General features: G+C 40.2%; 1 protein-coding gene across 1 annotated transcript; it reads right to left on the reverse strand.

Moving 5' to 3' along the window:
- Window positions 1-2,012: 2,012 nt before the first annotated feature.
- Window positions 2,013-22,083, reverse strand: PDILT (protein disulfide isomerase like, testis expressed). The gene is made up of 10 exons (XM_086472851.1): window positions 22,077-22,083; window positions 19,304-19,510; window positions 16,208-16,341; window positions 13,814-13,951; window positions 11,854-11,979; window positions 10,689-10,886; window positions 9,256-9,376; window positions 7,682-7,863; window positions 3,835-3,921; window positions 2,013-2,084 (listed from the first exon to the last, which is right to left on the reverse strand). Exons 1-10 carry the CDS (start codon window positions 22,081-22,083, stop codon window positions 2,013-2,015), a joined length of 1,272 nt encoding a protein of 423 aa, XP_086328977.1.
- Window positions 22,084-23,658: the final 1,575 nt, after the last annotated feature.

Raw genomic sequence — 23,658 nt, forward strand, 5'->3', positions numbered from 1 at the left:
ATGCTGACACTTCCCTCTCTTTGGGATTCAGTTAATCTCATTCACTTTCTAATCTGATCTCCCAGGATATCAAATAAGGGCTTCTGTTTGTTAATGAATGCCCAATGTTAAATGAAAGCTAAATGAAACCCAATATCCAGCAGTGATCAGGTTTACTTTGCACAAGGTCCTTCTGGTGATGTCCCAGAGAACTTGTGTTTGATGCCCAAAGGAGAATTGACTTCTTCAGTTGTGTACAAGAGAAACAGTTTTGGTGTCCTAAAAACATGAGGATTAAAGTTTACTTAGCATTCTTCAAAGAAGATTTTGCTTTAAATAATAATAGCTCAGCTGTGGTTCACAATTACAGGTGAAGGAGTGGGCTGCATCTCTCAGATCTGCCATCCTGACTTCTAAACTACAGTTTCCCTATGTAGCTTTAAGCTCCTTTTTCCCTTGTAGGTGTTGCTGGGACAGAGGAAGGAGCTGGAGCTGGCAGAAACCTGAGTGTGTGGAGCCTATCTGATCAGTGGTCTTCACCAATTTCACATAGTCTTAAGTCAACTGCTCTAGAAACTAGGTCCAGGACATACAAAACCTGGGCGGACTGTCTTGGGAACAGTGATCTGGCACTGAACATGCTTCCACAAGAATCCTCTTCCATTTAAGAGGTTTTAACTTCAGGACCAATAACATTAATCCTGAGCAGAGTTTCAACTGTGCTGGTCAAGTATTGACATAAACTGTTTTACTTTCTGGGTCGTCTTGTTAACTCCTCATCAATGAAGGCCAACTGGTGGCCTCGTGAGGTGAGCATGTTGCATGCTGAGTGCTATTTATTTGCAAGACCTGTGAAGTAAGAGAAGTTAGTGTTTCATCTTAAATCTCTAAGTGTGGGTGTTTAATTACACGTTGTAGCCTGGATAGCGAACAAGCTATCTGTCATGAACTGCACTTTTTAGCAAATAATTGTAAAATGTGAGAGGTCCAATACTTTAAAATTGTCCATCTCTTGTTGACTTGCATGATAGGTGAGAGTTAGGAGATCTCCATGGTTCTTTCAGTGCTGTATTCTTCACTGCAGTGATTAGTCCTCCTTCCATTCAAATAGGTGTTCCTTCATTTTCTAAGATTTCACCATTTTTCCTGTGCTTACATAGGACAGTAACTTATTGACATTAACAAGTTGGGAACAAAGACTTTGGAAATCTGCTTTTGAGATGAAATATTAATAAATTACCTTTCTTCTCTAATTCTGTAAGAAAAGGTTTAAAATTTTCAGAATGATTTCTGCTTTATCTGGCCCTTGCTGGGAGAAATTACTATTCTAGCAGTTTTACCAGCTGCACTTTCATAATGTATGGGGTGGTTAGGGGATGTAACATAAATGTGAATCATACCTGTGACTTTATTAGGTATGGGGGGTTTTTGTACTGGAATTAAAATATTTTGATTTCTGCATTTTCTACTCCTTGATAATTAAAAAAAAACAACACAAACAAACAAACAAAAACCCCACCATGACAAAAACCCCACAAACTGCCCTTGGTGCCCTTTTGGACATAGCCCCTAACTTCAATTACTTCTTTTGAAGATCACTGTAGAAATGCTCTTTGCAATGTTAGTCCCATCCTTCGGGGAGCAGTTAATCTTCCTTCAAAATAGTAGAGCTGTCTTAGGGTAAATCAGAGAGCAACTGTTTGCAAACCTGTTGCAGGTTTTGTTAAGAAAGAATAGTTTTATATTTTGATCCATTTGCCATGGCACATACACCTTTCTAAATGATAATAAAGGCATTATTTAAGCAAAATTGGCAGTATTTTAAGAAAACTGTGACAGCTGATCCCAGCAAAACTAGGAGTTAAACTGGGTTCAGAAGAGACTTCACACATAATGAGACATTGATACTGAATTCTTTACTTTTATTTTTTGATCCGTCTCTGTGTTCACTTGAGATGATTCATTCTTCCAGTGAGTTCCTTCCAGGAAGGTTTCCCCACAATCCTCTGAGTTTTTACTCTTTCTCTGTACTATTAAAGTTCTTCTTTCTCCATTATTACAGTCTCCTTTTGGCTGAGATCCTCTTTGATTCCTCCCGAAGGATCCTTTTAAAAAGGAAATGCAAGATCAAAGCTGCTTGTTACTGATGTTCACAAAGAAAATAGCTCTAGTAATTCTTTACTTCCAAAAAAAATTTCAGGATGGTGTGAAATGCAGATTTTCATCTTTTCAACCAAGGAACTTGAGGGCTTGTTAATGAGGTCAGAAGTAGTGCAGCTGTAGTGTGTTTTGTTATTAGACCTTTACACTGGTTTATGGCAAAGCTTAGATGAGGCTTTTTATGAAGGTTTACTAAGAACTTGGAAACTGTGTTTGGCATAAGACAGTCTTTTGTAGGCAATCTCAAAAGAAGCTACCTTCTTATTTATCATGTTTGTGTGTTTGTGAATGCCCTGAGGTGAGGATGAAGTGTTACTCCAACAGGGGACTTCACATCAAGCACTGTACTGCAAATGGTGTAATCCTGCAGTCTTCTGGAAAAATTTGGTGGGTATCACGTAAGGACAGAGAATGTGAACAGATGAGCAAATGCCAGTTACCCTGTTTGCTACACAGAGCATGTTTTTGAATGGTGTTTCCTAAATTTTTTTTTTTTAATTATTCTTTAATGTAAAATAAAGCATGAAGAAGAGATGACAGAATATACACAGCTCTAACATTTTATGTGAAAGACTGTGTAGGGCTCAACAGACCTGCTTCAAACACATCACTGAAGAACATGCAACAGAAGCAGACATCAAACGTAAGCTGTGAGTATTGAAAAACAGAATTGTGCAGTGACTGGCCAGAGCTGGATGTCTGGTCTTCATTGCAGGCTTATGTCCCAATATTAGTTTAGTCATCTCTCCCCATCTGTAACTACCTATTTGAGCAGTGAATTCAGGAGCAAATCGAAGCCTCTGGTTGAAATAAGTCTGAAAACTCAAAACTGTTTCTCTACCCACAGACAGTTTCCCTACTAGTTGAAGAGAGGGTTAATGATAACTATTGCTATCCTGTGGATCTACTTCATTTCCAGGCAGAATGGGCCCATGATTCTTATGCTGTGTGGACAGTGACTCCATCTATCTGACAGTTTTTTTTCTGTCGTGTGTAGCTGTCTGTGGAGCTTGATCATGTTGTTCACTTACGATAGGTCTTTTTGCAATGAAGTGTCTGGGATTAAATAACAGGCTGATCTGGGACAGCTAATGCTTATCTGGTCTGAGTTGCAGTGGAGAAAGAGTTGAGGAATCAGACAATCATAACCAGATTGCCAAGAGAGAGGACAACGTCTGGTCTCAGTTGTGCCCTTGCATTATGAAGAAGAGAAGCCGCACTGAATGTAGCAGGATGAGGTCTGGCCAATGGGTATTTGAACCACTCCAGCTGTAGCTGAACCTAACTTAGGTGGGGCTTCTTTTTTCCAGCTAAAATTCTGACAATGTTTTGCATGTGCCTGTCAGGCTGCAGGTTCCTTTGTGCCATGCAGAGCTTACTACCAGAGTGTTAATGTAGTGACTCAGTGATAACATGAGCAGTGGGAGAAGAGGTTTTTGTGTGGTGAAAACAAGGATGTGAGTGGGCATGTGCCTGCCAGGCATTGGTATATGACTGTAGCTGGCATGGTCATGCCAAACTAGTCAGCTTGAAACCAGCTAAGAGCTGGTAAGAACTGCCTGAGCATTGACAGGAGGAGCATCTGAAGCCCATATGTGTGGCTATGCTATAGCCAGTTCAGGTGTGCCTGTACAAGGTGTGAAATGTACCTTGGATTACACAGGAGATCAGTCAGTGTATAGATCAAATGCCTACCTTCTCTCCTGGTTCTGCTTTTGTCTTGCTTTGTTCTTCTAAGAATTCAGAAAATGCCTCCAAGGTATGCTCCCCAGCATAGGCCACCTCCTGAAAAGGGTTTTAAGGTTAAGTATTTAACTCTGTACGCAAAATGCTGGAAATAACAGCATAATCAGGTGATGGATTTCAGCTCTTTAGACTGACCAAACTCTAGACTTTTGTGCTCAGTTTAGAATGTGAGGGCAGAAACACAGCAGGTTCCAATGTAATCTGAAACTCAAGTGTGAAGAAGAAATAGATGTATATCCCTAAAGGGAAAAGGATTTCTATATAAAAAACCCCCTCATAACCATTATTGTATAATACCGTTCTGGGATCCTGCCAACTACTAATATCAGTATCTTTTCTGTGTTTAACAATTAAACATTTGCAAAATATTTTGAAGAGCAGAGTCTTTAAGTGCCCAGCCATGATATTCAGAGCTGTCTAAAGATTTTGATGGAAATTCAAATTATGAAAAAGTTTTGAAATACACAATCCAGAAGTACTAGCTGTTGCACAGCTTGAACAGGAGGATGAGCAGTGACTAATTTTCTTATGCTTCATCTTAAGTTGGGTTTTACTGAGGATTTTCTTATGAGGAAGTTTAATGGAAGAAGCACTTCCAGTTTAGAGTTTTAAAATTCTTTGAGTAGATCTAGGCACCATACTGTATTTCAAAGATCTACCCCACTCCCTGCCCCTCCTATAAATACCATTGCTCTCTGGAAGTATGAAAGGATCTTGCACAAGTCTTAACAAAAAGTTGTAGAACCTCTTGTGCATCAAGTTGAGAATCGTCTGCTGTTACCTGAGTATATTTAGAAATAGGCAGCAGCCTATTCTCAGTTAGGTTAAGACCACTTACACTGAGACCAATAATGCTGCATTACTTTACACTATTTACACTTATGCCTGATTTGAGGTCTAAGGACTGTGAACAAAATGCCTCCATTGTGTGGTGAATTCCCTAAAAGTATACATGGTTGATAATTCCATTCAGTAAGATGTTCTCTTGTGATAAAAAGTGTGGCAGCCTTGAAGATATTTTTTATGTTTGCAAGCTTAAGTTTCTTGAGAAAGATTATTTGATTCCTCCAGAGGCAATTAATATTCTCAGGTGAGTTTTGATTTTTATTGACTCTGATGGCTGGAACAGCAATTTCCCAGAGCACAAAGACCTGTAAAGCCAGAGAATCAGCTGATTCCTTCACTGGTTACTGAGGATATGTGTGAACATTCCTCGTTAGAGTAATCAGTGCATAAGAGTATGTAAATGTTATTTTTCTCACTTAATCTGTTAGAAGCAAATAGTCATCTGAAATACTTCTGAAAGTGTGCATGTCTTTCTCTTAAATTTGGGGTGGATGATGCAGTGGATGAGTTGTTCATCAGCTTCACAGATGGAGTACAAATGATGCCTGGTCACTCCCTCCTCCACGTAATTCATCAGATTCACTCTCTTGTTCCTTTAGCTCTGGCTGTAACTGTTCCCCAGCATAGAAACACTTGGTGTTTTGGAAAACTGGTCACGTGCTTAAATCCGCAGCTATAGATGTAGGTCTCTTAGCTCATCCAACTCCACTTAACTCCAGTTAACCTGAAGTGGCTCATGATTTAAAAATGTCATGCATCTAGTTTTGCATCCACTGAAAGAAAGAAGGTGACTTGTAATTAACTTCAGGAAAAGCTGAACCTGTTCTTAAACAGTCTGAAGAGTGACAGTCCACTGGAAAGAAGACAGTTCATAGCCTGGAGATCTAGCAGATACTTCTGTTTGGAGGAGAGTAGTATCTAACATGATCTCATCACATAAGAGAGCTTGGAAGGGACTGCATATTAGTGTGTTCCGCCCATGGCTTTGCCTTCCCAGTGGTGTAAGGGTATCTGTGGTGGCCAGAGAACATAACTCAGTTCTAGAAAACAGCTTTGGGTTGTGTTATGTTAGGCACACTTCCCTTGGTTTATCAGGAGCAGGTTCAGATTCCTTTACATGCATGTCTTTTCTAGAGTCTCCTTTATGTGCATTTTTATGTGCTTTCTAGAGTCTTCTGATAGTCCATCTTTAGAGTTCCTACTGCTTCTGTACTAGTGTTCAGTTCATCCTTAGTCCTTAAACAGTGTGAAGGATCAGTAGAGGTAATTTGAAAGCTCATGTGCTTGTGTTTCTAACACTAGCAAAATACTGAAGGCTAGAAAAGATTTCTGTGTGAAATCAGGGTTGTCAGATGTTGTTATTAGACTGTATATATTTCCTGTTCGTCTCTTTCTTCATTCTGAGCATACAGGTTTCTCTTTGGCTCCAAGCCCCTTCTATTGCTCTTTTCATGGTCAGATTAAAGGTGTAGGGATCACAATTTTGGGGCAGTGCCTATACAGCAAAGAACACAGTAGATACTCTGAGCCTTGGTGCATTGTGATAGTATTTTTGTATCCTGTGTTCTGACTTTGGTTAACTTCTGGGAGAATTCCCAGTATAACTGGTGGTTGGGTAGGAAATGACAAGAGAGCTGTTGCAGTGACGGTGTATTAATGGCTTGAGTGTGTCTCAGATCACTTATGGTTTTCTGTAGTAAGTAAGGCCAGCTGTTCATATAGTGCCATAAGAAAGAAGGCCAGAACACTTGGGTCTGTAAGACTGCAGACATCTGCAGGACACCTGCACTGGCAGTCAAGTATAAGTTAAAATCTCTGAGGGAACTAGGGTGAAAATGTGATGCACAAGGAAGAACTTGAAATTTCAAATACTCTTTAATTTCAGGGTATTTGTAAGCATGAAACAATCCCTTAATAGTTAATGAAAGTTGTTACTGATGTTTTTTGACAAACTGACATTTATTATGAGCATTTAATGGGTTTCTGCTTTTCTGCACAGTGCGACTGTGCAGGACTGCAGTTCAATTCATTAGAAGCTGTGCATGCACATCCAAGAAGAAAATCTCTCCTTCAAAGATTAAATGAGGGCATGGGCAAATGTCTTAGAATTTAATTTAAGTTTAGGACTAAGAAGAAAAATGAAAGGCTTAGTAATGTCTTAATTATAACAGTATCTTAGACTTTAATATTTTTTTTGCTTCAGAGATGTTTTCTTTTTAATTAGAGTATCTGTGTAGATGGAGGAATGTAACTATTTAATAGTTTTTTGCCTCTTCTTTCAGCAGTGTTTTCTGATTATTGTGTAACACAGCTGATGCATTAGGTAGCGTATTGTAAAGATCATTGGTCTTGACAACAAATATTTACGCCTGATCAAGGCTGTGATACTGGAATAAAGGAAAACTACTGGCATAAGTGTATAGAAGAAAGTTTTGAGATTTGGGTTTTATACAAATGTAGAGGATGTAATGAGAATAGTACCAGCATGTTAGAGGCTATAGTCATACCTGCTCCAGAAACAGCTGGCACAGGGTGATTCTGTGACAGTACATCTCTTGTCATGATTTGAAGTAAAAAGGCACTGCAATGATTAGGAGGCATCTGTAAATTCACTCTGAGTTGAGACTGTTGGTAGAATCCAACAGGCAGGTTGGAGGTTGTTAAACAGCAGAATGTAAAGCTGTAATGACTTGTAGGTCCAAGTTGGTAAATGACACATAGGCTCTTGCCACAGCCTTCCACATAGGAGAAGACAATAGAAGGGTGTCTCTAATTCAGGTTCTTGTCAGCAATGAATCCAGTGTTGAGTAGATGAGGACTAAAGCTTTCTTGCTTGAAGGACTCCTTTCTCACAATGACATACATGCGCCTGCAAACACCCATGCACACACACATATCCCCCCTCAAGTGTGCAGCCATGTTTCCACATTCTTCCACAACAGCTTCTCACCTGGTAATCTGGTCCAGCAGGGAAGAGTCTAAAGAATGGATAGCGATCAAATCCAACGGACAGGATGTCATTTGCTGTGACATCTATCTTCGCAATGATTATGTCGTTGTGACTTTCATATTGCTCTCCTAGCTTATCCCAGATTGGCAGGAGTTTTCTGCAGTCATAGGACCAAGGGGCATCTGTAAATTTAAAAATAAAAGTAGAAGAATACAGTCTGGCAGAAGAGCATGTACTGATGCAATCACTGGGACCCGTTTGTCTCTTAAAGTTAACAGGGTTTTGGATTTCAGGTGTGGTCGATCTGCTTGAAAGCATTCATGCTTCATGAATTTCATGAGTTTTCATGTAGTGATAAGTAGCTATTCACTAATGCATTTCTGATAGCAGTGCTGGTTTAGCTCTGTTTAGCCTTTTATGACTATAACAAACACACAACGCTTGTCATATGCCTTTGCTGGAGAGGTGTGCCAGATAACCAATGCAACCCAAGTCAGTCTTGCGTCATTCCCATGGTGGAATACTTGCCAAAGCACACAATGCTTTTGACATACTGTGAATTTAAGTTAACTGTGTTCATGAAGTATGCTATATTTACACTAAAAAGTTTGAAGTATGGTGATGTTTTGACTCTGAGCCTTGCATTCATGCAGGTTAGGAAAAAGGCAAACTGCTGAGAACTCAGTATCCCCTTAAATAGCATACAAAACATTCACAATCCTTCAGTCATGAAAACAATGCTCATACTCATTTTAGACAGAATTAAAATTTCTGGGGCAATCTACTGAATACACTACATCCCATTTACCAGCCTTTCATTTCCAGAAGACTTGGTTCCATTCCTGCTTAGATAAGTTTGTTCGTGGTACTGAAATGTAAAAGCGATTTGCATGAATGAAATGGCTGCAGCCAACAAGGAGGATTGCAGGATGCACGTACTACCTTTGAGAATTTCTGGAATTCAGGGCAGTACAGCTAGTTGTCTATTTAGTGCTGCATGTTTCCTCTACCGAAGTAAATAAGGCACAAACTAATCCCTGATGGCTGGTACAGGGATAGGGCAGTGGTTTCTTGCTAGAAAGAGTCAAGCAGGAAAGCCACTTCCCTCACAGACAGAGGAAGGAAAAAGGAGTTACAACTTGCTAAACTGCAACTCCTCTCTGGGATTTAATCCTACAGCACTGTAACCAGACAATCTCACTTAATTCTCCCTCTGTCCTTGGAAGACAGCCTGACTCATACTGTACAGCACGCTGTAATGTTCCATTGTACAACATGATGTTCTAGTGTCATTTTGCTTTTCAACACCAAAATTTGATACGGCCTTGACAAATATTTACTTAAGAGATCCGGTGTTATTCAGTGCAACTGTAAGTCAGCAAAGGTATCACAGTGTTTCCATAGATATTACACAAATTTTTCTTCAAGGCTTTCATCGGACAACAAAAATTCATCAAACTCTGCTTCTGTAAAGTGCAAAGGTTAGTTCAATATGTAAGCTTTAGCTTTCATTTATCACTTCCAATTGATCATGTTAAAGCAACTTAAAATATGAATACAATAATAACACTTACAAAACATAACAAACACAGTCATGGTCTTATTGAAGACAATCCTGTTGAAATTCTTCCCGACAAGCACTTTGACAGGCATCTTGTCCCAGTCCTCTGGAATTTCTTCGCTAGAGACATGTAGCTAAGCAGAAGCAGAAACACTGCTGTGAAAGCGCAGGGACCATTGAGAAACTGTGCTCCAGCTCAAGTTAATGTGGGTCCGATGGGACATTACCTAATATGCATTATTACTGGGTGATATTTTATATCTCCATGTCCTAGCCAGCCTTCACATGCTACCACCTTTTCTCCCTTCAGCGAGGAGCTGGGGTCTCACATGCCTGCAGAGATGGTAGTCAGAATTACTTGTCCCTCTCTTTAATACAGACTCCATATTAGATTGTCTGAAAATGACCCTTTGGAACACATTTGCATTCATTGTCCTGAATTCTTGTTGCCCAATGTTCAGAAGCTAGACTACCAAAAAGATTACCTATTGTGGGCTCTCAAAAGTGATGTAAAACTCACAGGAAAGTGTACATTTCTGCTTGAATCTCTGCCTTTGCCACCAATCACAGTCCCCACGTGACTCCTACAATTTACAGTGTGTTAGCTGGCAGTTTCTTTTCTTTTACACCATACAGCACTAATAGAAAAACACACATTCCCCATGGATGCTGTTTCCTGGTGGGAGTGTGCCACTCAAGCAGATCCTGGTGGACAAGAGGCAATACCCCCACCTCTCTGTCCTTCTGCCCCCCTCCAAAATTGAAATCAGGATCTACTACTCAAATCTCTTAAATTCTGCCTGCTGTCAAGACTGACTACTTCATCTTTTCTCCTCGTGGTGGAAACAAAAGTAAATCACCCTGAAGAGCACTGAATAAGCAAAACATTTTAATGTGTTTTTCATGTGAGTGTGGGGGATGATGCCTCGTTATGACAAAAAATGCTGTATTTACTATTGGGAATGATTCCTCCTGTGAAAATTCAGTCTGCTAAACTCACAGTAAATACCAATTCTTAATCTGCTCTGAAGCTGTCAATTTTCTATTTACTGGACTTCTCTGTAACCTCAAAATCTGTTGCAATCATTGTTTGCATCTCTCCCAACTGAGGGAGTGAAATATCTCCATTATAGTAATAGAAAGATTGAGACATAGGCAGTTTTAAACCACTAAAATACATCAGCTGAAATCAACTGAAATACTGGGCCATAAATGATTTGGTTAGTTTTTATGTAGGAGGACTGGAGAGCTTTGTAGTCCACCTCGGTTTTCAAATACAGAGGATTGCTCTGTTAACAGCTGTAGATGAATTCATTAGAGCAAGAGTAAATTAGTAAACTGATTATCAGAACAGCACACAGTTCTAATTAAAAAAGGGATGTTTTGCAAGTTTGTTAGTGTTTTAGCTGGTGTAGTAGAGGGGCGTCTCATTAGTAGTGGACATACCTTTGCTTTTCCATTTAGGTAGTTCTGGCAAAATTCTTTTAGGTTCTCCACAGTCACCTCGTCTGCAGGCATTTTGTACTTTGCATCGCTTGTCAGATTTAGGATTCTTACGGCAGGAACATCAACTTCCCTGATGCGAAAATACTCAAAAATTCGTCCATTCCTTGTTTCATTAGTATCCACCAAGATAAACATTATCTGATAATAAAGAGAGGGTCATGCACCTGGTTGAGTCTTCCAGCTTTGGTTTAGCCATTTTAGAGAGATGGAGCTTGGCAGTGGGTTAGGATTAAACCTTAAATGCAAGGAATTGTGTAGAACGATTTTTTGGACTCAGTCCAACCATCAGCTTGGACTTTATCAAACCTTGGTCCTAGTTAATAACAAATGCTACAGCAACCAAAAGGAAAGGAGCTTTTCCCTCTGTCCTTTCACACTGGTTTGCTATCACCTGTTTTACTAACACTTCTGAATCACCCCTCAAAGCTCTTATTGCTTTTCCTAATATATCTTACTAGGACAAAGGAGCTGAAACACCTGTAATCCATATGCATTTACCCATACCAATGTGTGGTATTTTATTACAAGATGACTTACGATTCTTCAGTGTCTCATGTACTTGGAGCAGGAGTAGCACCACAGTGACTGACAATGGAAAACTGAAATACTTCTGTGTATGACTGCCTATACCAGTTTATATACATGCAAATACGTGTGCTGCAAGCAAGGCTGTGCAGATGCCTTGCAATATTTCTCAGGTTTTGTAGCGGGTTCCAGCTGTTGGTTCAGGCAATGCTCTGAGATCCTCATGGCATTTCCTGGTGGTGGCAGAAATTGCCAGAACCTCACTAAAGCTATCTTTGATTGGAGGTTGCTCCTAGAAAGTCATATTTGTAAAATCAGAAACAGGTTTGTTTGGAGCAGCTGGAATTAGTGTTGGTTTGTGTGATCTTTGCATTTTAAAGAATCATTTTCAAGAGAAGTTTATTTTTCAGCTTGTGTCCTTAACAAATTCAAAGAATAGTTACTGAAACTGCTTTTAAATGGTTTGGTAGACATAGAAGATGGACTGAGAGCAGCATACTTTTACCAGTAAGGTTGGTGAGTGGTTTTCCATTGACCCTATGGCATTCATATTTGCAAAGCAGGATTCATCATTACAAACCTTTCCTCTAAATTCCTCAGCAGCAGACTTGTAGTTTTCATAAATTGCATGGAATGTCTCCGAGTTCGTTGGGGTGAACAGCAGGATGTGATTTTCAACAGGGACATCAAAAATCTTCACAGATGTCTGGGGAACAAAAGACTCAACATCTGTTCCATCTTCATGCTTACAACATCTTTATAAGCAGAACAGTGAATCAGAGGCTCAGTGTATCAGTATCATCGGTTCAAATTTTACTTTTTAGGACTTGGTTCCAAATCATTTCCATAACTGTTGGATTTTTTTTTTATTGTTTTAAAGAAGATAAAGTGAGAAGAATCAGCAGCTGCTGATGTTCTCTATTCCAGGAGAAACCTCATCACTATTCATAGATTTTTACAGTCAGAAGTGACTGACCTTCTGTATAACACACACTGAAGAACTAATGCTAAAGATGTGCTGATAGTAAAAGGCAGTGTTACCCAGGGAGGTCCAGCTGCAGTAACTGCAGCAGCTAGACCTGGTTGGGGTACTTCCTTCACTTCTGGGTGGCGTCAGCATCTTACGTCTCCTTCCCTGCACAGAGCTGCCCTTACGGCCAACCGATGATCAGAGGCAACGGGGTGTCCCTCAGGCAAGCAGGTGTTCCCATGTCTTTCCCTTCCTGCCTGTCCTAGCAACAATTATTGCTGATTTCTTTCTTCCTTGTCTTGGCCCAGAGGACCCAGTTGCTGCATGGGAGTGGAAGGTTTGAAGCCAGGACTAGGGACTGACCTTCCAATCTCCCACCCCACCTAACAGCTGCTGCAGAAGCAGCCCAGGCCTTTGTGTTGGCTCCACAGGAGGAAGGTGTTTGCACGTTCAGGCCAGTTCACTGTTCCACCAGCCATCCCTGTTCACTCTAAGAAACATCTTGCCAGAGGGAAGCATCCTTTGACCTGGATAAGACCAAGAAATGCCTGTTGGGTTCTGCTAGTGTTTCTAGATGTGTTTAGTCAAACAAGCAAACAAAATTCTCAAACACTAAGGAGCAGAATAGCTCCCTGGATCTCTTTCTGCATGGGTTCCTGTCTTCCCTGTCTTTCCTCTGTGGCTTTTGTTAAGACAGTGAAATACACATACCTCAAGATTATATTCAGTGACCAAATCCAAGGTAAAGGTTTTGATTACTCTCGTTAGATCCAGTTTGTTCTGTCTGCCGTCTTCAAGCACTTCATTATGCACAGGTTTTCCCTTGGATAAATAGTGAAGTTTGTGATGTTGATGGCCTTATCAACTATAGGACCAAAGAGACTGTCTTTACTCTAAAATGTTGTTCTCAGCTTTGCTGTTTTATGTTCCTCGATAACAGAAATTCCATAACTTGTAAAATAAATGTCACAGCTAGATTACAGAACAAGATTATAGCTAAATTCAAGGTACAGCTGACAGTTTTAATTTGCTCAGTAACCTTAACATACTTAACATCTTTTCCATATCTATACATACTATCCGTGACATGTGCTCACTCGGGATGTCCTTGGTCTGACTACTTCATAGCCTAAACATTGGTGCTACTTCTGTATAATTTTGTTCTTATTGTTGGCCACTTTGTCTGTTGTTGTGGATTGGAAGTAAAAAAGATTCCTGGCCAAAAGCAACACAAAGGAAACAAGGCGAATGTCTGTGAAACTCCCTGAACCTGGCAGCACGTGTTGATTAGAACATGGGTTGGAAAATAAAGCTATTTTATCCAGATCCTCTAGTATAAATTAGGAGCCTGAATGTAGGCAGCCAGATTGAAAATGTGAGTTGTCCAAAGGTTGCTGTTTGCCCTCTACTTGTCTCTTTTGTCTGTAACTGCAATATTTTTTTGTGTTAAGCTGTTTCAATTTCAACTAGGAAATGATTTAACATGAAAAATTCCTAAACTGCCTTTCCGTAGCCCAGAGCTGCCACAGCAGCTCACTGTACCTTGCCTGCTAGACTTTTGTACTCCTACCTTCTTAAACACGACAAGAGTGTTCTTTTGGATGCTGTAGTTAGCACGGACATCTTTGCTGGCTGTCATCCCGAAAGGCATCTCTGGCACATCTCTTGCCGTCTCGCAGAAGACTTCCACACTGTCATTGTCAAGTTCCTAGTCCCGGAAAGAGTATTTATTAAGACTGCATTCTGCATCCTGCTAGGATGTGTAGGAGTGAGAACTACAGATGAGGCAGGCTCCTAAACGTTTGTGAGGTAGAGAGGAGAGTGTAATTGTAAAGTGGGTATAGCTTGCCATGATTACCTCCAAAGGGAGATCTTCACAAAAGGGGAGATCCTGGGAGTGCTGTGACACCGCTAGTGTGTTCACCTTTCCAGCTGGTATCAGCTGGCCTGGGTCAGTATGGGTGGTGTGTGGTCCCCTATGTCCTTCCTGCGCTAATCTTGTCTGCCATGCACTCCCCTGGCATTTCCAAACTCTGCAAAGACTTCTGCAGATGGGGAAGGATCACGCCAACAGCCGTTCCCCTGCTGCAGCTTGTCTGCACAGCCGGCAGGATGTGATGGATTGGAGAGGAGGGCTCTCTGCTTGCAAGAGGACCTGACTGATGTGTTTGATGCTTTGGCTGAGTGCTCTTCAAGGTGGGGACCTTGACTCCTCCATCTGTCAAATAGTCACTGTGCTGTCCACCCTCAAACTAATAGTGAATTAGCATGATGAAAGGCAACAGCCCTTCTAGATTTGATTTAATCAGACAATTATTTCATGCTAAATGAGTAGTAATGTGTACGCTGGGACCTCCCAGCACATCCTGGCACTCACATTTGTGAACAATCTGTGACTAATAGAAGGCCAAATACAGTTCTTTATTTACTTGGACACCATTTTGTTGGCTTCCACCCATTAAAGTTCTGACATGCCCTAGCTCACACTCATCTATTGTTATTTCAGCCCCCAAGTGAAATCAGAGTCCAGTCAAACATATCTGCAGGCAATAAACTGCTATCAGTGTGGCTCAGGGAACTCTCCAGCATCACTGTGATAGCAAGGGCTTCTCAATCTGGTCCAGCGCTGGAAAACTGCCTTCCTTCATAAAGGCTGCAAGCAGATTACTGCAAAGCAAAATTCTGGGCACTCTGAGCATTTTCAGTTTCTTCTATTATGCTGTATGTATTCATCAGCTTTATTACTGTGGGGCATTTTGGTAATGAATCTTATTTCCCACATCCATAAAACTTGGACTATCCACTGTAGCCAGCTAATCTGGGACCTTATTAGTTCAGGTGTGAGTCCAGACACTGTGGTTTTAACTGGGCAGAGAGATACCAGAATAAAAGTCTCTTTAGTTAGAAAAAATCCTTGATTGGATGTTTCAGATATTAAACTTTTCAAGGACATATTGAAAAAGCAGAAGAAAACCTATTCCTGTGTTACTGACTTCTGACTCCATGCCTTGACATCTAAAATTTATTTTGCACTATTTGGCTATTGTTCTGTATCCTTCAGCCCCAATTCGTAAGAACCTTATTCTGGTCTGGAAACTAGTAGGAATTTGCTTGAGAAAGGAGTTGGATTATATATGGTGTAATATTTTATGATGTCCTATCCATACAGATTTCTTAGCCAGGAGGAGCTAAAAACCCCAGTTAGCATGATATTCACGGAGTGTGCTCTGCCCCCCGAGTTTCACTGAAGTTGTTTAAATCATTAAATGGAAAGGTGAAGAAAAGGCACTCCAGTATATTAGACAATATTTACTGCTTTTTTTTATGGACTTAAGCAGGAAGAGAACATTTCTTCACAAGAACAGCCTGCAACAATTCATGTCTGTGATTTTATACCATGATTGGATAGAAATGCAGTGCTCAGGTAACCCTAGATTTTTAGATCAGTTACAACTCTAGGCAGAGATTACAACATTTTGCATTTGGAGACTCCAGTAGCAGTATAACCCACACCGGTAAAGGGTTAAGTCTCTCCAAAGAAAAGAATGGAGTTAAGTAAGGATAGGTAGGTCAATAGTTCTAGTCTCTTCCCACCAGCCACCAAATTTTGGATGGTTTGGCAGAAGCCCTTTCTCTGAGGATACAGGAAAGTCTGCTGTGACTAGAGCTGCACAAGCACTGCTGTAGCATCGTGCTCTCAGAGTGGTAAGTCTCTGTGGGTGGGTACCTATTCAGGAAAAGTGCTGTGGTGTGAAGTGTTCTTATCTCTGATTGGGCTTTTTATCTAGAAGTGTTGAGAAGTAGATAGAAACAATTAAATAAAACAAATGCAGACAAAACTGAGGGCCTGGGTGTTTCAGTCAAGTTCTAGGTCTTTTTGATGTGTGGGATTTAGTGGCGATAGCAAGCAGTATATCCCAAAGGTGGAACAAAAACCAGCCTTTTGAGTTTTCCAGTGAATTACCTTAAAAAAGCCAATCACTGCCAAATCATCAGCATTTATGATGGCTTCAGCCTGATCAGTAGAGTTGATTAAAACAGTGCTAGGTCCTGTTCTTCTTTTCACCCATGTAATAAAGGCTGAGGCTTGTCTGACTCCTATGGAAGGAAAAGAGGGTTAAAGTGACCATCAAAATGAATGACAGAAATTTCTGTGCAATCAGGATAGAGGCAGTGGAGGTGCAGAACGATGCTCAGTACAAGTGGACTTGGGGTCTTTAGGGCTGAGGTCAAAGCTGATTTAAAGTGGGCTTGAGGCATCCAAGTTCGACCTCAGTTCTAGTCACCATTTAAACTATTGCTGACTCTAGAAGACCAAAGTGGATCAGTACTGTGCTTTTTGGGACCTCTGCAAATGGCTGTGTGTCAAATTAACTGCTTAATCGCATATGGAGAATAGAGATGAGGAAATTCAGACAAGTAGAAGACTTGTTCTGCAAGATTTCATGTGTCCCAAAATCACAGTAAACTATAAAGAGCTGTTGACCTGAGATTTAGTCCAAAATGACTTCAAAACAATTGCAGATTTTATTGCACTGTCTGTTCAATTAAATTGGGTGTCAAAATTGTTCTTTGGTGCTGTAGAAGGGATCTGGTAGGCACAGAAAATGTTAAAATTCCTCTGTAGTGCTGCAGCTTTATTGATCAGTTTAGACAAAAGAAACAAAGCTGAAGTGTCCAAGTCATCTTTTTATTCTGGGTTGTTCCATCTTTTGCGTTCCAAATTACTGATATCAGTTTTACTGAGATACAGTCAGTCTGTTTATTTGGTAAATTCTCTTCAAATTTTCAGGGGTTTTAGGAATCTTGAATCTCTTTAAAAAAACCTACATTTTCTAGCTCATGTTTTCAGAGGAATTGGAGCCACATGTTGAGGCTCAGGAGACTAAAATCTCAGCTGTAAAGTAGCCCTTTTATCTTTGTGAGTATGACATCCTTGTTGGACCAAAGCAAGAGTCCAGCAAAGAGTTAATGAAATTATATATGGAAAAGAAAAAAATCTGTGTGCTGTGAAGTGCTAAAGTCAAGATGTACAGTACAAGTGGACTATCAAAAGTGCAAGTCCTGGTACTGTGCATTTTGGCAATCTGACAAGATCAAAATTGAGTCAGACCATTTTACTGCTATCAAGTCATTTTGCAGAAGGCTGCACTGCAACTACTTTAAAATACTATTATTTTTTTTTAAGGTGAAGCAGGCAGGCATCTGCTCTGGAGTGTATAGGCTGCAGAGCAAAAGCACAGAGCAGTATCTAGTGGCCACATGGTGCTTGACTTCTGCTGTCTAAATGCAGAATTGAGGTCTTGCAGTTTATGTCAGTGATATAACCCCTCAGCATATTTTTAATGTGGTTAATCTACCTACTGGGTTGCTTTAAACAGCCTGTGTAGCTTGTTTCTACTGGCCAAATTCTGGCCTTGGAGTTGTAAATGATGATTTTACAAAGCCTAGGATTTGGTTTTCATGCTATATCCATTGCCAGGACAACCATTCAAAAATTCCCTCTTATATAAAATATTTCAGTTAATTTCTTTATTTAAGCGAGGTCTGCAGTTTCTTTTGTGCTATGAAGTATGTACCAAGTTCTGTATGAGAAGTCATTGATTGGTCACTGCTCATTTTCTGTTGCCAGTTCTCAATGGTTTAAAAGTCATACACAGTAGGTGAGATTTTACAAGTTGTTGTACTAAGCATTTATCAGTCAACAAAGTGTAATTTAAGGTAATGTTGGAGGTACATGTGCTCTGAATGGTTGACACTATCTTGTACAAACTACAGAGCAGAAGCCACTTTCGTAACTTCTTGCATCTTGCTAGTGAGTGTGTCTTAAATAGCAGCTCTCCTGAAGGGTAGCTATGTGCATGTTGTGGTGCTCTGTATTTACTGATTCTCACAAGCATACCTGTCAAATAGATTTACCAGTCTAAAAGAGGTTTTCTTGTCAATGCTATAGATTTAATCAGAGACTGAAGGTAGGTGCTTTTGCTCTCATGTATCAGCACCTCTAATAACAGTTCAGTATGGCAAATCATGCTTTCAGTGGTATTTGTGCAGAAGCTGCTGTTGGCACTAGTCTAGATGACTGGAACTTTGTAAGAAATTCAATAGCAAGGAGGAGCAAGCTACTAAAAATACTGAAGATCAGCTTGCAGCAGCAGCAGCCACAGAGGGCTCAATAGTTAAAGAAATCAGAGCACTCAGTTGTGAGTAGGCTCAGAAGGCAAACTTAGGTTCCTTTTTTGTTGCTTGTATTAAACTTGTAACTCAACTGTATCTGCTCAAAGTACGATAACAGATGCTTGGCCAAGTCACGTGGTTTTTGTCAACTCTGTGGAAGTTCATCAGTTTAGGAAAAAAAAAAACTAAATCTCTTTCTTGTACATAATTTCAGTGAAAGAAAAACTCTAATAAGGCCTGGATTTCCCAGGATTGCTCAAGTCAGTCCTATTCCAATGTTGTTGTCTTTGCTTAATAACTTTCCATAAAAGATTTCAAATTACTCCATGTTTTTTCTGAGCCACTTATGAGCTCCCTCTGATGGCTAAATTGCAAAATTCTTTTCCTTGGCTTAGGAAGTATACCTGTACATTAAGGAACCTAGTGAACTCTTCATTGTTAGGTGCACATAGTATTGCTTCAGCCTGCTTCTGTAGGCCCACTACCTGTGGGAATTGCAGTGAACTAAAAGTGCAAACGGAGCAGGTTCAGGACCAAATTCTTGTTTGGTGTAACTCATTTATTTATTTTTATTGTAGTAATTGGAGTAAGTTGTCTTGTTGGGGTGATTCTCCATACTTGATGGAATTAAGCCAGCAATTAATTTGGCTGTGTGAACTAAACATTGAGAAGCATATTCAGTTATATACTTGGAAGATTAATTCAAATCCAGGTTTTTGTAATGGTACAGAGGTAATTCTACGTTTAAAATCATAGGCAAAACCAGTTTGCTACCTTGCATATTCTTTATCTGAGCGTCTATATTTTCCTTCTCAGCAGCATACTAGATAGGTATATCCTGCTGTTACATATCATTATTTTACCAGTGCATAAGACAGTTTACCTTTGCAGTCTATGGGGTCTTCCCTACTGCCATCCACGAAAAATTTCACAGTAGGAAACTCTCGAATATTAAATTCTTTTCTCAAATCATGTTGGTGTGTGACGTCAATTTTGCCAAATTGGATTCTTGGAGCTTCTTTTTTAAGGTGCCGTGCAGCCTCAGCAAATTCTTCAGACAAATTCTGAGATGACGAAGATAAAGAAACATCTGGAACAGGTCAACCAAGAGCGAATGAGTTACATAGGATACAGCGTGAAGCTTTCCCGTGGAGGTTGTTGTGTCAAGTAGTAGCTGGAGGGGTTAAGTAAGGTCTTTTATGACTCAGAAATAAATCAGAAATTATCTTTACTTTTTACTTCTCTGTATTGATGCTGATTGTTCACCACTCCACATGTCCTTGGACCAGTCACATTGAACAACTAGTAAGATTGTAATAATCTGTTGGGAAGAAATGATGTGGAATTAAAAAATAGTCTGACTGACTGACTATGCTGGGTTTGAGTTAAAGTGAGGTCAAGGGTAGAGTTAGATATTACTCACAGTAGGACACTTGATAAGATACCATTTTTGTAAGCACTTCACTGAGACGAACCTTTGTAATGCAGAAACTACTTTTCCAGATAAGACAGGGAGAAGGGAAGGAGAGCAACAGAATATGTGAGAAACTGGTGATGTATTTCTGCATGCTGTGCTGTGTACCAGCCCTTCCCTAGCTCAGATGGCAGCTGTGTGTTAGGAGGAAGGAGAAGGGCCGTCCTACGCTGGACCCTGGAGCTGTAAGTTACATTAACATGAAAAAAGGACAAGAGAAAGAAACTAGTCACACCTCAATTGCTCTGTATTCAAAGTCAAATAAGAGGTGAAGGCCTGGAGCATTTCAGTTTTGCAACTGGAGTTGAAAAACTCAATTTCGCTTTCTTCTGATAAAGTTGAGATACCCTATCTTATTAAGTTTGTTTTATTATAAAGAGCAAAACCTTTTTCTTTAGATTCTGCACAGAGAATTTTCGTTTCATCGATATACTTTTCAAATAGGAACAGATGAAAAACATCCAGTTAATCTTGGTTTTATCATTTATGTTCTTGTGTATATATGTGTGTTTGTGTATACACTGCAGAAAACCAAGGTATCTGTTAGAAGCTCTGACCTGTCAACATGAGAAATAGCATGTCTACCCTATAAAAATACTGCAACTTCTAAGGATGCTGTATGTTGAGCCTTTACAAAATTTCTCTGCTTAAAATGGTTGCAAAGATAGGTGGACTTTTGAATAAAACACAGGGTACTTGCTATACAGCTATGGCTGCATGTGGCTGCATGTGGCAGGATTAGCCCAGAACAGTTATTGGGCTTTCCAAGAGGAAGGGTGTATGGCTCGGGACAGAGTGCTGTTGGAATAAAGAGCAGGAAGCCACGTAGCAATTAGCGATCCAGCACCTTCTAGCTAATTCCAAGGCTATGTTTTACACCAGAGGCAATTTCAATATAATGACTTTTTCCTAATAACCTAATGTTGCACAGCTGTACCACAACAGGGAATCTGGAAGATCAAATGCTTATTGCAGAGTGAAATGAGACTCTCTTGAGAAGGGCCAGAAGAAATTGTTGAAGTCCAGACACAGAAGCTGAAGCCACTTAGAGGCTTTCCAGATAGACAGGGAATACTAAGCTTTATGGACATTATATGTAGATTTTCAGGGCGGGGTTAGGATCTCTGGAATATTTCAGTTGCAAACAGATATTTTAAGAATGGTCTCTTGTCACTGAATGACCTGAATAGGCGGAGTTGCAGATAACTAGTAATGTAGCTAGCATGCTTAGATAATTAGAGTTGTTCAAGTTAGTAGCTCCTGGCTGGACTGGGAAAAGTGCATGACTCCGTCCGGTGAAAAGTAATCACTACACTCAGAGGCCAGGAGAAATCCAAGTACCATTAACCTGATAACTGTGAGACCAAAGTTCAGTGAGTGAACAGCCTTCTTCGTCATACAGATAAAAACCTGTTTCCTTGACTACCCAGAAAGCACGTGGAAACATCCATCATGCACCTTTCCCCTGCTTTCCTGAGTGATTAGACTCCTCTTCAGCTTTCCATCAATTCCTTTTCATTCCACTCATTCTCTGTTTGCCTCCCAGGTGCGTTATTTTTTGAGTTGCTTGAGTGTTGCAGGAAATCATCACTCCTTTTATTTGGAGACTTAATTCTTGAGTTTTGTTTTGCTTTCTCTGTTTTAGATTTTTATTGACACTGATTGCTTCGGGCAGTGGGGTGAGGAAGCAGCTGCTGAGGCTAACACAGCATCACAAGGTTCAGACTCGAGAAGATCTGAATGCCAGGAGAGTACGAGGGTAGACACAGATGAGAGGTAACAGAGTTGGTGGCGAGGTCACCAGGGAAGACATGCATGGGTGGTGGGATACTGGTGTAAACCAGTGTGCTGTGCCACAGCTGTCAGAAGCAAGAGGCCCTTCAAAGGCCATCAGCTCAGGAACAGCATTGTATTAACAAGAGAATGTCTTTATTATCAGTAGTTTTAGTTGTGTGGTAAATGAAAAGAAGGATAATTTAAGGGTTTGTTGAGATTTTAAAATTTTTTTCCTAGATAGTGTTTTTGACCTGTCTTTTGGAAGTATCACTGAATTCCCTCCCACCATGTGTCTTTGCTGTTTTATGAAGTGTCCTTTTCAAAACAGATGTGAACCTCCAAAGGAGTGTCTTAACAGATTGCCACCATTTGATGATGGGTACAGAAGATCCTGAAAATAAATTACCCGGCATCTGAGAACAACTCAAGCCCTTTGGCTCAGATATGGGAAGAATTAAAAAGGTCTACAGAACTAGGAGAGTTAAAAGCACCTGTGCAGTGTCTGCTTGAATTTCTACTTTCTTTTCTTTTTGATAACAGTTGAGCTGCAACCAGTCACCTTTTTAAATCACTTGCAGGCAGGGATGGTAGCACCGTTTCTGCAGCCACTTTGCTCAGACAATATTGGCATGTTGTCTTTGTGAGGAGAAGGCCCCACACTGAAGAACAACATTGCATTTTTCAGCACCCTCCCTGATGACTAAAGTTTCCCTTATTTTAGGAACTGCTTTAAGAATGCCTCTCTCGAAAGGTCGCGTAGAGCAAATCTTATATACATCCTTATTCTCCAATGGAAGGGTGTTGGATGTGTGAGGAATGCCACGTTTTCCATTTCATGAGCTATAACAAAGTCCACTTATTTGAGGATTTGAATGCATTTTTATATTTTACCTGTCTCATATGTCAGCAACTCAGATTTTGTTGGTTTTGTTTTCTCTGGACAACCAGCAAACTAGGTTAATGTGAAATCGCATGTACATTGAAAGAGAAGCCTGACAAACTGAAATACAGATTTTGAATCAGATCATCAAAAATGCTGGGTTTTACAGCTCAAGCCATTAGCAGTCTTATTCTAAGCCATGTAAAACATTTTAGTTTTAATGAGAAACCAGTCCTACTTCTCTGAAGAATTTACAGGGTGATTGCATGAGGATCAGGAACAAGGTGGGTATCATTACATGTCATCATCTCTATCTTAGAGAGTCAGAGTGTATTTTGCTCGAAGCCACGCCAAATGGATATGGCAAAAGTGGGAAGAGAACCAGGAATCTTGTACTTTGAGAGACTCTCTCTTGAGTATATCAATAACCTGCTGGTTTGTTTTTTTCATAGTGCATCTTACTGTACTAAAATATGTTGAAAAGTGGACAGTGAAGATTTTTGCTGATGTATAAATGTGCTTAATGACCCTAAAGCATTGCTGAAGTGAGTATATATGAAAGCGTGATGAGTTCCTCATTCTCTAGCTAGTTGCTGGTGGCCTCCAATTGCATTCTGAAGTCTATGCTGATTGTCTAGTGATTGCTGCAGTCATTCTGACTGTGCCTGTTGTCATACTAAATACTGATTTTCTAGCTGTTAGTTTCTGGCATGGTCAGAAAGTTACTTTAGCAGTTCCACTTTTTATCTTCTCATAGGCAGCTTTTACAGTTTCGCTACAGATATATAATTTTCTCTGTAGAAGACTTTTGAGATGAAGGATGGATTCATGTTTAACATATCAGAGTGGAAGGTTGTTAATCTTGGCTGCAGTTGCAAACTTTCTTGGTGACCTTGCATTATTTTCAGCCAGAAAATCCCTTTCAGATTTCAGACAGAAAATCAGTCCCTTCCCAGAAACAAAAGACCAGCTGGAACCTCTGTTCCTGTGTCCTTCCTCACCCTCTTTATGCTGCCCCTTCAGCTACTTTCTTGTTGCACAACACAGTTGGGATGAGGGCAAAAGAGTACCGGATTTCTGGGTCATTACTTTGTTTCCATACTGGGTA

Source organism: Leptosomus discolor, chromosome 14, assembly GCF_034619465.1.
Source record: "Leptosomus discolor isolate bLepDis1 chromosome 14, bLepDis1.hap2, whole genome shotgun sequence".
In the NCBI taxonomy this organism is placed as follows: Eukaryota; Metazoa; Chordata; class Aves; order Leptosomiformes; family Leptosomidae; genus Leptosomus; species Leptosomus discolor.